The sequence below is a fragment of the Pipistrellus kuhlii genome, unplaced genomic scaffold (assembly GCF_014108245.1).
Source record: "Pipistrellus kuhlii isolate mPipKuh1 unplaced genomic scaffold, mPipKuh1.p scaffold_m20_p_1, whole genome shotgun sequence".
NCBI classification, from domain to species: domain Eukaryota; kingdom Metazoa; phylum Chordata; class Mammalia; order Chiroptera; family Vespertilionidae; genus Pipistrellus; species Pipistrellus kuhlii.
This window is the reverse complement of record NW_023425404.1, coordinates 779969-797386: the sequence shown is the minus strand read 5'-3', so window position 1 is coordinate 797386 and position 17418 is coordinate 779969. Positions and strand designations below refer to the sequence as shown.

The following is a 17418-nucleotide window of genomic DNA, read 5'->3' as shown; positions in this document are numbered from 1 at the left end:
GGAAAATAAAGTAACAATCCTTTGTTCTTTTGTTAAAACAACCCTTGTGTGGTAGAAATACGTGGACATCCATTATTCCTCTCATCGCAAAGTGTGCGTGAAGATTCCGTTACATTTTAAAGAACCCGCTGGTCCAGAATCAACTAAGCAAAACCGTCCTATGGCACGGCCTGCGTGTGCCTTTAACCGCTCTCCTTCGGTAGTCTGCTCAACGGCTTGCTTGTGAATGACACAGCAAAACCATTTCACATATGTCACTATCAATAACGGTGAGTGCAAATCCTTATTTCAAAGAGCCTACTTGATCATTTCTAATGGGCAGGGCTGACGGCTGGTCAGATCTCATTAAATTATTTTTATCCCAAATGGGAACACCTGCCAGATGTCCCCCGGCGGCCATTCTCTCCTTCACGATCAGAAACTCAGAGGGCACGGGACGGCTCAGAGCAAAGAGGGCATTGTGCACGTGGCCTTGGAACTGAGTCCCGGTCACCACCGGGACGATCGCCTTAGAAGGAGGGGCCTATCTTCTGTTCCCTCTCCCCCTCTCTGGCTGCAGTTCACATTGGATGGCTGAAATGGAAGCAACCCTCGAGGCAGGAGGGCGGAGCCAGGTGTGGAGGCGCCTGGGTCGTTCGTGGCTATGTTGCCATCGGATCGGCCCTGACTGCCCGCGATTATGTGGGAGCCGTCCACTGCCCGCCACCTCTCCTGGGCTGTGCTATTCGGGGTCTCTGGCTCCTGCTGCTGCTCCGCGCCCTTACGCACACCCCTGGCCACAGGTGAGGACGGGCTCACGCCGGCAGTCACAGAAGACGCGGCTCAGCCATTTTCTCATGTCAGCGCGGTACCTTCCATCGGCGGCTTCCTAACAGAGGCTGCTTTCAAGCTACGTGCCCACTGTGTCCACATTAGTTCATAAAGGTAACATAATATACTCTTCAAATCTACTTTATCCTGTATGCATGCACTGCGACGAGCAGGAGTGGGGGGAGGGAGTGTGTGGCATCCCTTAAGCAATAGCAACTCCTCTCTCTGGAGAGTATGCGTCGCCCGTGTCTGATGAAACACTGACCACGGGAGAACACCAGCATCCATGTTACACACCAAAGCTTCCTTGTTTCCGGTCGACACATAAATACACAAGCAAGTTCCCCTCTCTCCCTGCCCCTTTCCCACCCCTACCATTCTCACGCACCTCCCAGGTGGGCAGGCACCCAGCATCGAGGGCATCAGTGCATGAAGAGCTAACTGTAAATAATTGCTCTCCGGGTCATGATCATACACTGTGGGATCATTCGCGAAGAAATCAGCATAAAAAGGTGTTCTCCACGAAACCGAAAACGTGTGAGAGGAAATGGTAAGCCAAGGGGCGGTGCACGTGAGGGGCTGGGGGCCTTACCTGAAAACCTCCAGCGTTATCCTTTCTGGTAACTTGGGAGCCACCTGCTTGAATGCTTTCTGAAAATCTTCCAAAGTTAGATATCCACGGTCTATTTGAAAACAAAATGTAAACATTCGCTTACCTCGATTAACCCTGTGAACTGTTACGTCAGCCATAAACCTTGCAGGATGCTTTAATATGTTCTTAGGAAAAGAATAGTAAGGTATGGTCGATTTTACATTCATTAACGTCCTTCCGGACACTGCTGACCTGCTCGCCCCCAACTTGTCTCTACACACACACACACACACACACACCCGCTGGCCTGATCACCCCTAACGGCTTCTGCCTCGGCCCCGCCACCATGGCTTTGTCCAGAAGGACGTCCATGTTAGGGAATCTGAGACTGTCCCATTGGGAGAATTTACAAATCCAGTTGTACTCTCCCTCAGTGCAGTGTGGGGTGATCCAGAAGCCCACTTCCAGCCCAATCATTCTCAGACTCTCTGAGTCCCAGGGAGAGGACTGTAGAGACACACACTGCAGTAACAGCGTCAGTTTCAAGTCTTTGTAAATTGCCAAAACTATTTATTCTTCAAAATTCTTTTTTTTTTTCTTGCTTGATATTAGAATGATAATATAACTAGTAGCCTGGTGCACGAAATTCATGCATGGGGGAGCGGGAGGTGTCCCTCAGCCCAGCCTGCATCCTCTCCAGTTTGGGACCCCTTGTGTAGTCAGACATCCCACTCGCAATCCGGGACTGCTGGCTCTTAACCACTCACCTGCCTGCCTGCCTGATTGCCCCTAACCACTCGACCTACTGGCCTGATCACCCCCAACTTCCCTCCACTGCCAACCTGCTCGCCCCCAACCCCCCCCCCCCACCCGCCGGCCTGATCGTCCCCAACTGGCCCCCCCACCAGCCTGATCACCCCCAACTGCCTTCCTCCTGGCCTGATTGCCCCTAACCGCTTCTGCCTTGGCCCCACCTCTATGGCTTTGTCCGGAAGGACATCCAGAAGGTCTCCCGGTCTAATTAGCATATTACCCTTTTATTAGTATAGATCATATTGAGAGGGAAGCCATAATGACAGCCAAGATACGGAACCTGGACTACATGAGCATTTTCATCCTGTGTGAGAGGTATGGGGTGTAGGGGGACCTGAAGCCACTCCTCTCGGCCACACCCGGTATGGGAAAACCATTCCTCCAGTAAAACGTGGGTCACAGCAGGAGCCGAAGAAGATGCCATGTGTAGGTGACTTCTAACCCCACATGGCCAGCCCTTTTGTTGCCCGGATTATAACCACTAAGTACAATTATATAACTGTTAACTTTATTTTATCCATGGTAAAGGTCAAGAAATTAAAATCACGGTGGAAAAAAAAAATTTACACCAAAGTCTAGGGTAATAGCTAATGAGGACAGTAAAAGAAACTTCCAAGTATATTAATTTCACGTACTGAGTATATGTGCCCATTCACAGTTCTTTAACAGCAATTTTTACTTTCAAAACACTCTGAAGAGACTTACAGTGCCTGTCAAAAGCTGTGAAGATGTGTCTTATTTCATTCCGGTACAGCTGAGCTTCCTTCTTCTTCCTTATAATGTTTAAAAACTCCTCGAGTGTTAGACCTAAAAGTAGGGGGGGAAATTTTTATCAAAAATGACTGCCTTACTCTTCCAGAAAACACACACAAACATAAGTAAAAGGTAATACAAGTCACAAATTTTATCTTGATTTTGGTGAACAGTATTTATCCCTAAAGACTTATAAAATCAAAGACATTTCGGCCGAAACCGGTTTGGCTCAGTGGTAGAGCGTCGGTCTGCGTAGTGAAAGGTCCCGGGTTCGATTCTGGTCAAGGGCATGTACCTTGGTTGCGGGCACATCCCCAATACGGGGTGTGCAAGAGGCAGCTGGTCGATGTTACTCTCTCATCGACGTTTCTAGCTCTCTATCTCTCTCCCTTCCTCTCTGTAAAAAAAATCAATAAAATATATTAAAAAACAAAAACAAAAAACATTTCGCTAAATGGTAAGGAGGCCCAACACCAGCAGTCAATAGAAAAAAAAAAACAAAACAAAAAACCCAACAATAGACAGTTTTCCTTCACTGGGCATTTCCTAGGGATAAAAGAATGGTGACCTTGCAAAAATGTAACACACGTCCCTTTAACAGATCTCACAGACGGGCCCAAACTATGTATCAAACAAGGTCTCATGATTTTTCCTTCCTTCGGCGGCTTTGATGCCTTTTTTTCCTAGCCAGATGTCATTACCGCGGGTTTTTTTTCTTCCCACTGCGAGATCGGGGCAAAGAAGTAGTTTCTCAAAAGTCAATACCAATTGCACCCCACAGATAAAAGCGGAGAGAATATTCCATAAACAATGGAGCTGGCACGGTCCCCAGCCTTGGGTCCTCCCGGGGACGGCTCTGCAGCCTCAGGCTCGGCTTCCCGTGACTCTCATAATAAAAGAGCCCAGCAGGATCGGATGAGATTGGGTACTGTGCTCACAGAGTCTGTGAAAATGAATTCTAATGTGATCTTTGTAATAGGTTTAAAGAACCGAGCCAAGAAGTTAAAACATCTTAGTGTCCTGAGCCCTGCATATAAAATAAAAAAAAAGAGAGAGCAGTTCATTTCTATACCTCAGGATTTCCATTTTTAAATAAAATATCACTGTCTTAAAAATAGCCCCAAATCACACAAAAACCATGTGCTGATTTCTAAAAAACCTGCACCCTCTTCCTTTTGGTGAGGTCACACAGAGCTGGATTCCCTTCCTCAAACAGTTCCAAGGGTGGGAGGGAAAGTAGAAAATCGTTTTCTTTTCTTTTTTTAATATATTTTATTGATTTTTTACAGCAAGAAAGAGAAGGATAGAGAGTTAGAAACATCAATGAGAGAGAATCATCAATCAGCTACCTCTTGCACACCCCCTACTGGGGATGTGCCCGCAACCAAGGTACATGCCCTTGACTGGAATCGAACCTGGGACCTTTCAGTCCGCAGGCCGACGCTCTATCCACTGAGCCAAACGGGTTTTGGCGAAAATCGTTTTCTTAATTTCCCACGTTGTTCTTGTTTGTAGTTAGAGATTTAGAAACTAGAAACGCCCGTCTGTCTTTATGCGTTGGAACGATGCTTCTACAACTCTCTAGGATTCACTGTGTGCCGGGAACTGTGTCAAGCTCTAGACAGAGAGGGGAGAAGAGAACACCCGGATTCCAGTCCCAAGGGAGGACCTGGGCTGGTGGGGAGCACAATGACTTATACGGGTTTAGATGCAAACGTGCACATAATTATAAGCTGTGGCACGTGCAATGAGGGGAAAAGGGAGGCGGTCAGAGAGTCCCAGGAATCCTCCTACCGAGTGGACTCGGTTAGGAGAGATCTCTCAGAGCAGGTAATATGTAAGCCTAAATGATAAACTACCAAGAGGCTGAAGGATGGGAAGAAGAGCATTCCAGGCGGTGGAAATAGCAGGCGCCAAGGCCAGGGCGGGAGAAGTGGGGAAATGGGAAAAGGCTATTGTGGCTGGGATGCAGTGAGTGAGAGAGCAAGACAGGATGGGGCTGGTGAGGTGGGCAGGCCCTTGTGGACCACAGGAAGTTGTTTGGTTTTCATTTAAATTGCAATAGGAAGTCAATAAAAAATAAAAGGTTTGAACTGGGAAGTGGCATGATCTGATTTAGATGTTGTAAAGGTCTTCCTGGCTTTTGCCTCAAAAAGAAAGTGAACGGCAAAAAGGGAGACCCATTGGGAGTCTGTGGCAAGAAACATGTTGCTAGGATGTTGGCAGGGGGGATGGAGGAGAAGAAGGTGTCCGGACCTGTTTCAGGGCAGAGGAAGGGTTAGATGAGGCAAGTGAGAATGAGAGAGATGTCAATAAGAGTCCTTTGAAGGGCTGAGAAAGACTTGGGAAAGAGCAGGATTTGGGTTGAGATGAGACTTGTGATCTGGATTTAAGTGTTTGATGTGTTGGAGACAACTAAGAGCAAAAGCCATATGCTCTAGCCCCGTGGTCGGCAAACTCATCAGTCCACAGAGCCAAATATCAACAGCACAACAATCGAAATTTCTCTTGAGAGCCACATTTTTTAAACTTAAACTTCTTCGAATGCCACTTCTTCAAAATAGACTCACCCAGGCCATGGTATTTTGTGGAAGAGCCACACTTAAGGGGCCAAAGAGCCACATGTGGCTCACGAGCCACAGTTTGCCATCCACGGCTCTAGGCAACAAGGCCTGTCTCCCAGCACCTACCAGAGTGCTCAATACCTATGCATTGCATGGAATTAGCACATGTAGCATTTCCCCCATGTATGTCTGGATACAGCTTCCTTCTCATCCATGCACCCTTGTGAGCAGAGAACATATTTAAAACTGAAGTCATCATGCCATGATCCATAACGCGTTTCACAAACACCAAAAGCTAATCAATTAAATAGCGTCCAGACTAGCTGGAATTCCTGACTAATGTGCTCACTGACCGTGGCATTATTTTAGGAGTCCCTTCACAATCTGACCTCAGTCTACCTTGCTAACCTCCCTAGCAAATTTCCCGACGTTTCCCCCAGACCGTCAGCTCTTTCACACACAGCTCCATACCTGTGCGCATGTTGGACGCACAGCCCAGGATGCATGTTCTACTTTTCTCCTAGTGAATGTTTACATCTCCCTCCAGACGCAACGAGGGCCTGACCTCCTCTTCGAAGACTACCCTGATTTCCTTCAACTGAGTCTCTCCCTCTGTGACCCAACAGCCCTGTATTTATAACAAGGACATAACCAGCCCTGGTCAGGTAGCTCAGTGGGTTGGAGAATCACCCCATACACCAAAAGGTGGTGGGTTAGATTCCCCAATCAGGGCACATTCCCAGGTTGACAGTTCCATCCCCAGTCGGGACAACCCTGGTATTTCTCTTTCCCACTGATATTCTCTCTCACATCAATGACTGTCTCTCTCAACAAGAACATAGTCATGCCCAGGCAGGTTTGGCTAAGTGGATAGAGCATTGGCCTGCAGACTCAAGGGTCATGGGTTCGATCCCTAGTGGGGAGCATGCAGGAAACAGCCAATCAATGATGTTTCTATCTCTCTCCCTCTCCCTTCCTCTCTAAAATCAATAAAAAAATATTTTTTAAACAAAGTTCTCATCACAAGAGGAAAATTAAAAAGAAAAAAGGCATAGACTCTGTTGCATCCTATGGTAATTATTTGGCCACACGTTTGCCTGAGACATGCTGAGGGAAAGCATTGGTTATTGTCTGAAATCTTATCCCCAGTGCTTATCACCACACCTCGCACACAGGCAGGCGTTCATTAAGGTGTGCTGAGTGAGTAGACAAAATAATAGGCAGATACCCCACATGCCCTTAACTTGTTTTAAACTTCGATGGCAACCCACATAGAAGTGCAAGCCCCTTCTCTGGCTTGCTCTCACACTGCATTCGGCGTAGCTCTCACACCTTAGCACCGCGATCCCTTTCAAAGCCAATGCAGAACGGTCTGCCGCTCCTGCCTGCAGCTCTGAAGTGCAAACACATGAAGGTAAGTTTTGTGCATCTTGCTGCTCTTTAAATGGCTTAGAAACAGAGGTCTTCCCACTAGCGCCACCTGCTGTTCCAACAGTCAAACCTAAAATGACCACGTCACTTCACGAACACTTTCAGTGATTCTACTGCCATCGGCTTTCATTGCCAATGAAGCGTGCATTACCCACGCTAACATGTACCCACTCCTGGAGGGATACAATATGTTTCAAACACAACATTGGGTCTTCTGTGCACACTGTTCACTAATCAGTCACCTAAACGCACTTTATTATAGTTACTCTAGAGGCCCAGTGCACAAGATTTGTGCACAGGACGAGGGGGAGAAGGGTTCCTCAGCCCGGTCTGTGCCCTCTCCCAGTCAGGTGCCCTCGAGGGATGTAGCCATCAGTAGGACATCCTTAGGCTCCCGCCACTGCTGCTATGCTTGCCACGGCTTCTGGCTGAGTGGAGCTCCCCCTTGTGGGAGCGTACTGACCACCAAGGGGCAGCTCCTGCATTGAGCATCTGCCCCTGGTGGTCAGTGTGTGCCATAGCAACCAGCCATTCTGCTGATCGGTTGATTTGCATATTAGCCTTTTATTATATAGGATGAGGATCACAAAAATGTCAGGAACCACACAGAACAATGTGTTTATCTGAGTTTGTTATTAATCTGTCTCCAGAAGGTGTTCAGAAATCACCTGGGCAGTTGAGTTCTATCAGTAGTTTGCAGACTTTTTTTTTTCTTTTAAGCTGTAGGAAACCTATTGTGTATAATGTGTAGAGGGCATGAAAACAGCTACTCGATTTGGAGTGAGGTGGTCTCCCCACTATTCCCTGGCCAACAGGACCCAGGGCTGAGGATTATGCCTTAGAAACCATGGGACCAATGATCTTACAAATCCTGCTAGACTCTGCTAGTCTCTGCACTTTCCACACCACTGGAAACAGTCCCTCCCGGTTAACCACTTCTGGCGACTCTGGCCGGGTAGCTCAGTTGGTTAGAGCATCATCCGGATTCACCAAGGTTGTGGGTTTGGTAGGGCACTTACAAGAAACAACCAATGAATGCATAAATAAATGGAACAACAAATCTATGCTTCTCTCTCTCTCTCTCAAAACAATCAATAAATAATTTAAACCACTCTTAGCAAAATGGACCTTTTTCATGTTTTATAATGAATGCATATATTTTACTTTCCAAACTACTTTGCCTATGATATAGATATCCTAAATAATAAAAGCCTAATAAACAAATCAACAGAACGGCAGAACAACTGGTTGCTATAATGTGCACTGACCACCAGGGGGCAGACGCTCAATGCAAGAGCTACCCCCCGGTGGTCAGTGCATTCCCACAGGGAGTGCTGCTCAGCCAGAAGCCCTGAGTGAGCACAGTGGCAGTGGTGGGAGCCCCTCCCGCCTCTGCAGCAGCACTAAGGATGTCTGACTGAGGGTTTAAGCATCAGTCAAACATCATCTGAAGGCTCTCAGAATGTGAGAGGGCTCAGGCTGGGGTGAGGGACCTCCCCCAGCCAAGTGCACAAATTTAGTGTACCAGGCCTCTAGTATCATATAAAGAGACAAACTAGGAAATGTTCTCTCTCTCTCTCTTTTTTTTTTTTTCTTTTCTTTTTTGCTTCTAAGCAATTTCCTAGGAAGGTAATCATCTTTCATTACAAGATGGATATATTCAAAAGGTCCAATAAAAATATACAAATATTTTCCTTGAAAGTTTCATTACGTGTAGATTTTTTGTGTGTATAGTTCACATGTGTAAGCTTCAGGGTCCATGCACACAGAGAAACTCTGTGGAAAATGAAGCGCTGTTCTAGGTTTGGCCGTCACAAGAGCTTAAATTAGAAACTGCAATAAACCTGGGGGATGAAGGAGAAAACAATAAAAATGCCAAATTGCTTAAGACTGTAAGTCTGACCCTAGATTTAGTAGAAAAGGGAGGGCTTGCATTCATTATGCCACATGTTAATTTTTCTAAAGATTGAAAATGAGGGTTTAAAAGGCTTATCTTTTAAAAGGTATAATGAGAGCCTTCTCTAGTTTGAGAAATAAAATTCAGATTATGACTTCTGGAAGCCACGAAGGGGGGTAAAAAAGGATAAAATGTGTGCACATAAAAATATAGTAAGGACAGAAGGTGAAAGTGGCATCCATGACGTGTTGTCACAGTAAAATGGGCAAGAAAATTCAGGGAACTAATATTTCAGTTTCTTGTACAAGAGTAAGGGAATAAAGAGAAGAGAATCGCCCTTAATGGAAGAAATCAAGTTTTACTATATCTTGGGGAGGAAATTGACAAGAAAGAGTAAAACAGGGTATAGTAGACTAGAGAAACCTGAACCAATAAAACTTTATTTCTATCAAACACAAATAGGACGCATTACCTACTTTATTATGTGCATCTCCTACCCATAACCCGTCAAAGGTTCCTTGTTGTTAATAGTGCAAAGTCCTGATACTTTATTCTGGAATTTGAAGCTTCATGATTCCTTACCCCTCACTAGTGCAGGAGGTAAAAATATTACAAGGGTGTGGATTCCAATGTAGGACTCATTATTAACAGTACTAGAGGCCCAGGTAGGGTCCCTAGAGGCTGCCAGCTGCCGGCCAGGGTCTCCCTTCCCCAGCTGCCAGCTGCCAGCTAGGGCCTCCCTTAATTCTGCACCACTCCTGGTGGTCAGCGCACATCATAGTGAGGGATTGAACTCCTGGTCAGTCGAATTCCCAAGGGGACACTTGGCATATTAGGCTTTTATATATATAGATGACAGCCAACAGCTCTGGGTATGTGAATCGGATGGGGGGCAGAGAAGTGGGGTATTGTAAAATGAGGGACGGGGATCTGGGAGATGAAATTTCAGCCACTAAGACGGACACCGCGGCCCTGGCCAGTTTGGCTCAGTGGATAAGAGTGTCGGCCTGGGAACTGAAGGGTCCCAGGTTCAATTCCGGTCAGAGGGGCATGCGGGAGGCGGCTGGTCGATGATTCTCTCTCATCATTGATGTTTCTCTCTCTCTTTCCCTCTCCTTTCCTCTCTGAAATCAATAAAAATATCTTTTTTTTTTAATTTTTAAAAAGATGGGCACCATGAAGGAAGAGGCTGTCTGAGAAACTCTGCCGGGGAGGTTGGCAAAAAGAACCCCTATAGAGGAACAGAGCTACCCTGGCCTTTGCCATTGCCAGCTGTGGAGAGTGAGGGATAAAGCCCCTTCCTCTGTACCATTAACAAAATGCCTCTGCAAAGTCTGCTGACTGACTTTTATAGGAGTGGAGTGTGTGGGATATGTCTAAATTCATGCTGAGTTCCACATCCACTCTGGTGCGGGAGGTACAAAGAGAGCACCAGGAGCTGGTGGGAAAGCTCCCAACTGGTGTAGACACTGCGTTCCTTCACTCACTATGTTCTCTTCTTTGCTTCTTCACCTTCCCAATCCCACCATCCTTCCACATCCGGGTCCTGCCCACACCTGTGCAGGGAGGGTGGCCTTCCCCTGTACCCTTAGAGGTCTTCTTGTCTACGTATTCATCCTCCCTACCTTGTATTGTATCTTTTTTAAATGTCTTTAGGTCAATGTCTGTGTCTCCTAATTTTTTTTTTCCTATCCCAACAATGAAACTTATCATCCTCTAAATGGGTAAATAAATTAATTCAGGGATGAATATCTGGCCACACCACAAAATGGTCCTAGGATTATAGTTTCAAGAAAAGGAAACCTTAATGCATATGCCGTTTCCTAATTATAGAAAAGAACTAAGAAGTCACTCGACATCTTAAGTCAAACAAAACCTAGTTATTCTGGTTATAGCATGGCCTTAGATGTTTACATAGAACATAAAAGACTAAAAAATGCAAATTTAAATTTAGAAAAAGAATATATTTAATAGTCAACTGTCTGGTTCAAAACAAATCCGACAGGATAGTAATAAATAAAAGCACACAAGCCAACTGGCCATTCACCTCTGCACCCACAAATTACTTTTCAATCGAACTGACGCTGGATAGCATGACTGTGTCAAACAGTCCATAATCACCTTTATGATAAATCAATCTCTTTGATTTTGCCATCATTCAAAGTTAAAGGTTAAAAGTTCCTAGAGAGTTTTTTCTTTTTTACACATGAAACCAAAATAAGTTCATTGTTCTAAAAGGGTAATAATGGCCCTACCCAGCCTGGCTCAGTAGATAAAGCGTCAGCCTGAGGACTGAAGGGTCCCAGGTTCAATTCCAGCCAATATCCATCGTTTCTCTCTCTCTCTCTCTCTCTCTCTCTCTCTCTCTCTCTCTCTCTTCCTCCCTCCCTCCCTCCCTCCCTCTCTGAAATCAATTTTTTAAGATTTTTTTAAAGGCAAAAAAATAATAATAAAGTGACAATGGAATATAGACAAGAAATTACATAAAAATATAGTATCAATGTAAATTTATGACAATGTTAAGTGTAGTTATGGACAGTGCAGCAAGAGAGAGTAGAAAGTGCAAATGAGAAGGCAAATGGGGTAAAATGTTAATATTAAGTGAATCTGGATAGAGGGTCTACAGCTTTCTCTATACTACTTTACATTGTTTCTTTAAAAAAAGTAATTTTTAAAAAGCCAATCTTATAGCATGCATTGGCCCCTATCTCCTCAAACTACAGGTATTCATCTCCCTTTCTCTCTCATCCTCCTTTTCCCTCTTCTCTAGATCATTCTGCTAAGCTTAGACTCATGTTTTCAAAAAAAAGCAAATATCGCTCTTGATCCACAGCCCCCTCTGGACCTACTGAAAGACCGAGCTACACACTCTCACACTCACACTCTCTCACCTCCCAGCCCAGCCTCTGCCATCACCACCCTTAACACTGCTCTTGCTAGTCACCAAACACCCCCCAGGCTGCCAACACCCAGGGATCCTCTTCAGTCCTTATGCTACTTACTCTCCACTGCATCCCATAGGGCTGGCCACACCCTCTTCCTGGAAATACCTTCTTCTCTGGGCTTTGGAGCAAACACACTTGATTTCCCCCTGCCCTTCTACCCCTCCAAACGCTTCCATTCCCTCATCCTCTGCCTGACATGTGATGTTCTAGTGCCTCAGGGTCTCAGGCCCCTCTGTCTCATGAGGTGGTCCCGTCCATTCCCATGGCTGCACAACCTTCTCCGTGCTGATGATCCCAATGCGTTTCTCCAGCCCACAGCTCTGCTCTGAGTTCCAGAGTCACACAGCCCAGCTGTCTTGCCTGCATGGCTTGCATCTCCTCAAAAGTGTACTCTTAAGCCGAAACCGGTTTGGCTCAGTGGATAGAACGTCAGCCTGTGGACTAAAGGGTTCTGGATTCGATTCTGGTCAAGGGCACATACCCTGGTTGCGGGCACATCCCCAGTAGGGGGTGTGCAAGAGGCAGCTGATCGATATTTCTTTCTCATTGATGTTTCTAACTCTCTATCCCTCTCTCTTCCTCTCTGTAAAAAATCAATAAAATATATATATATTTAAAAATTGAACTCTTAGTCTCCCCCACTCTTCAGTAAGTGCCGCCTGAGCTGCCCACATCACAAAACCCAGGTCATCCGTTGGATGGTGAAATGATAAGCAAACATTTTTTTTTCTTTACGCTTTTCAATGGCTTAACATTTCCCTAAAATAAGCATACACTGAATGGCCAGATTATGATGATCTCTGAGCACATAATAATCTGGCCACTCAGTGTACTTCTCTTGAGTGCCTCATTTATTTGATATCAAAAATACTATAAATTGTGCACCTGATCAGCTTTCCCCTTTGCACTGGTTGATAGGTGCAAATAGGTGGTTGATCTCCAGCAAAAGTCTAGAATACGTTTGGTACCCACTTGAGACACAAATACACTGAGTGGCCAGATTATTATGCGTGCAGAGATCATAATCATCTGGCCACTCAGTGTATATTTATGAATCCATGAATTAATCTCAATGAAAAGAACCAAAACTTCTTTGAAACCGAACAAAACGAAGATGTGCTTAAACACAATGTTTTATTAGTCTCCATGTTTGCCCTTAGTTTTGGTTTCATAAATGTCTCAATAAGAGTACTAAAAATTTAATATTAACTTCATGAGTTACCGGAAGTGTTTGGATTCACTGAAGACATCACAGCATCGGCTTCTATCTAGAAAAGAAGAAAGAATAATAGGGCGCATCATTTCACTGAATGTTTTCACGGCGCAAGTTCTTCATTCGTAGGGTGTGGGGACAGGATGTCTTTTATGAGAAACCCACTTCGTTGAGCCCTGCAGACAAGTCGTGTCACAAGACAGCGATAACAGTCACGTTACTCTTTCATCAGCATCTTTCACTGACCAGACTCTCATCTGCTACAGACTCCAATGACGCCAAAACTTCACTCCTTTGACCAAAACAGTTCTGGTGTGTGAAATCAACCTGGCTGTCACACAGGTAGCATAACCGAATGGTTAACTTTTCCATTTTACACAAATACAGAAATTGTGACAACCGTTTTATTTTTTAATCTCCCCCCAATTGTAAAAGTAACATATTGAAAACTTGAAAATATAAAAAATTATGAAGAAAAAAATTTTTAATTCAGCCATCCAATGAAAACCATTGACATTTTGGTCTAGCTTTTTTGTCTATGCATTTTAAACATATTTGAGAACATACTGTATATGAAGTTTAGGGACCTGCTTTCACTAATTATTAAAATACAGTATAGCTTGGCCAGCGTGGCTCAGTCATTGAACATCGACCTATGAGCCAGGAGGTCACAGTTCGATTCCCAGTCAGGGCACATGCCCAGCTTACAGGCTCGATCCCCAGTAGGGGGAGTGAAGGAGGCAGCCTATTGATGATTCTTTCTAATCACTGATGTTTCTATCTCTCTCTCCCTCTCCCTTCCTCTCTGAAATCAATTTTTAAAATATTGAAAAATACAGTGTAAACAGTATAGAATTAGAACTTGGCAGCACCTGACATATATCTCTACCTTGGATAGTATCTCTAGCTCTCTATTTAGTTCTTTTTATTTTGATTAATCCAGACCTAATACTTTCCTGGTTCCTCTTGCCTCCCCCAGATGGTTATTTTTAAAAAATAAATTTTATTGATTTTTTACAGAGAGGAAGGGAGAGAGATAGAGAGCCAGAAACGTCGATGAGAGAGAGACATTGACCAGCTGCCTCCTGCACACCCCCCACCGAGGATGTGTCCAAAACCAATGTACCTGCCCTTGACCGGAATCGAACCTGGGACCCTTCAGTCTACAGACAGATGCACTATCACTGAGCCAAACCAGCTTTGGCTCCCCAGATGGTTTTGACTACATTTTCTTCATGGGCCCCCTGCCTCCCCTCAAATGTTGGTACACCCCCAAAGCTCTACCCTCAAGCTACTGCCTTTCACACTCCGCATACTCTTTTTGGGCAATGCCATCCAGTTGCCTGTTTTGCATTACCACCTGGAAGCGGAGGAGTCTCCAATCTATCCCTAGTCCTCCCCTCTCCACCCATTCGGATTCCTGTATCTAAGAGCAGGTCGTTACCACCGTAACCCCGGCACCAGCACAGCATCTAATGAGTGAGTGCACTTTGCACGCTCATAGCCTCCTCAAACTTAGCATGCCCCCACCTGAACGCACTGACTTTTCCCTGAATCTTCTTACTTAGTGGCATCACAACTGCTTCAGTGCTGGTGTCCCACCACTCTCTTACCACCACCTTATCCAATCAACCATAGGGCGCAACTGCTCCCGCCACCACCACGCGCTCCCAGACACTTCCTATCAGAGGTCTAGCTCTGCCAGTCTATTTTATGTTATTGTTAATCCTCCTCTAAGGATATTTTTCCCAGTGATTTTTAGAGAGTAGAAGGGAGGGAGAGAGAAAAAGAGGGAGAGTAGGGTAGAGTGGAAGGGGAGGGAGGGGGAGATGTGTGTGTGCAGAGAGAGAGAGAGAGAGAGAGAGAGAGAGAGAGAGAGAGAGAGAGAGAGAGAAAAGCTGCCGGATCAATCCTGCAACCTAGGTATGTGCCCTCGATCGGGAATCAAACCCATCACCCTTTGGTGCAGTGGCCAATGTTCTAACCACTGAGCACACTGGCCAGCTAGCTCCTTTAAACAATGCCAGGACTCCTATTACAGTTGCCTCCTCTTGTCCCCGTCACTTTCTGTTCTTCTCTATCTTAGTATTTACCATAGTTTTATAAGTCTCTCTACATTAAATTGTAAACAGCTTCAAAGTAGGGTCTATGTTTTATTCACCTTTATATCTCTAGCAAGTAGCAAATGCTCTTTTTATTAAGTAGGAACACTTCATAAATTTCATCATATAAATAATTGTATTGGTGTATAAGTGATTTATTATATAAGTGTTTTACTGCTTCATAACCAGCATTCAGTAAATATTTCATTTGCTCAAAAGCAATACTCAAAAATAAAACCCCAAACCTCAACCCAGTATAAAAGTAAAAACCTGTTAAATTTTACCAAGGGTATACCTAAGTGTTATTTAATAAAACTTCACTGTACAAATGATTAAGTATATAGGTGATTTACTGAATCAGTACTTTACTGTTTAGTGATCTGCAGTCAATAAACATTTCATTAGGTTAAAAAATAAAATCCAGCCCTAACCGGTTTGGCTCAGTGGATAGAGCTTCAGCCTGCAGACTCCAGGGTCTCGGATTCGATTCCAGTCAAGGGCATGTAGGCACATCCCCACTGGGGGGTGTGCAGGAGGCAGCTGATTGATGCTTCTCTCTCATCGATGTTTCTAACTCTCTATCCCTCTCCCTTCCTCTCTGTAAAAAATCAATAAAATATATATTTAAAAATAAATAAATAAAAATAAAATGAAATAAATCCAGCCCTGGCCAGTGTGCTCAGGGGTTAGAGCATCAGCCTGTACACGGAGAGGTCGAGTTGAGGATTTGATTCCCAGGCAAGGGCATGTACCTGGGATGCAGGTTTGATACTTGGCCCTGGTCAGGGCATATGCAGGAGGCAACTGATTGATGTGTCTCTCTTATATCCATATTTCTCTGTCTCCCGCTCCCTCCCTCCTTTTCTCTCTCTCTTAAAGAAAAAAAAAAGTCAATGGAAAAAATAGTCTCCAGTGAGGATTAACAACATCAACAACAAAATCCAAAACCTCAATCAGTTATGAAAACACAAGCAAAAGTCTGTTAAATGTCACGGAGTGTACATACAGAAGTCACCACACCACTATCATTAAGTCCCCCACTTAGGTTCTAAAATTAAAACCAACTAAGGCCCTAACTGGTTTGGCTCAGTGGATAGAGTGTCGGCCTGCAGACTCAAGGGTCTCAGGTTCTCTTCAGTCAAGGGCATGTACCTTCATTGTAGGCACATCCCTGGTGGGGAGTATGCAGGAGGCAGCTGATCGATGTTTCTGACTCTATCCCTCTCCCTTTCTCTCTATGAAAAATCAATAAAATATGTTTAATAATAATAATAAAAACCAACTAAGTAGACACAAGGGTGATAAAGGCAAGAGACCTGCTTTCTTTCCAGCTGAACCAGGTAAATACAAGGCTTCAAAAGCTGAGTCTGCTTAGCTGACCGGCTTTAAAATTCTGGCTGAAATGCTTGCAGGTAAACAGGAAGCTGTAGTTTCTGGGAGCCAGCCCTACCTCTCTGAGCTCTGTAACTAACCTCCCCCGGTAGCTGAACCACTATGAACCCACCTGGGCTATTCAGGGGACCTACTTGTGTCAATACACCATGTTTACTGTGAGGTTGTGATGCACTTAAGCATAAGGAAGGATGGAGAAGTGAGCAACAGTGGGTCAACGTGATTGCTAAGCTGTTTGGTCTAACAAGGCTAGGATGGTGAGCGGTTCGGGCATAGTTCTGAGTGTCCCTCTGCTTGATGGCTGCAGTTAAATCTGTTTATCCTGACAAGGTCTTGTCTCTGATTAGTTCCAGTTCAGCAGCTTAACAAGAAAGCATTTCTAAAATGTGATGTAATAGTAAGGGGAGCAGCTCAAAGATGGGGGTGGGAGCCCAGCTGACTTGACTCAATGGTTGAGTGTTGACCTATGAAACAGAAGGTCATGGTTCAATTCCCAGTCAGGGCACACGCCCGGGTTGAAGGCTTGATCTCCAGTGGGGGGGAGGGGCATGTAGGAGGCAGCTGATCAATGATTCTCTCTCATCACTGATGTTTCTCTCTCTCGCTGTCTTCCTTCTTCTCTGAAATCAATTAAAAAATATAAATACAAATATACTTAAAAAAAAAAAAAAAAAAAAGACCGGGGTGGAGGTGGATAGGAAACTTGCCCTGCTAAAGTAAGAGATTCATTGAAATTCAGCTCAACCCTTATTATTCATGAATTAATGCAACCTTTCCTGGAGACTAATATCCAACAGAATTTCAAACGTACCTAGCAATTGTACTTCTGGGAATTTAATCCACAGATGTGCATCCACAAGCACAGATACAGATATAAAAGGATGCACACAGCAACAATGTTTGTAG

At 44.7% G+C, this 17418-nt stretch overlaps 1 protein-coding gene across 2 annotated transcripts in view; it reads right to left on the bottom strand.

Moving 5' to 3' along the window:
- EFCAB11 (EF-hand calcium binding domain 11) overlaps nucleotides 1-17418 on the bottom strand; it is a 123391-nt gene that overhangs the window by 103114 nt on the left and 2859 nt on the right. For both annotated transcript variants that reach the window (XM_036429234.2, XM_036429253.2), the window contains exons 3-5: nucleotides 13028-13073; nucleotides 2921-3022; nucleotides 1403-1493 (exon numbers count right to left, since the gene is read on the bottom strand). In XM_036429234.2, the coding sequence (XP_036285127.1) occupies nucleotides 1403-1493; nucleotides 2921-3022; nucleotides 13028-13073 (239 nt within the window). The remainder of the gene's footprint in view (nucleotides 1-1402; nucleotides 1494-2920; nucleotides 3023-13027; nucleotides 13074-17418) is intronic.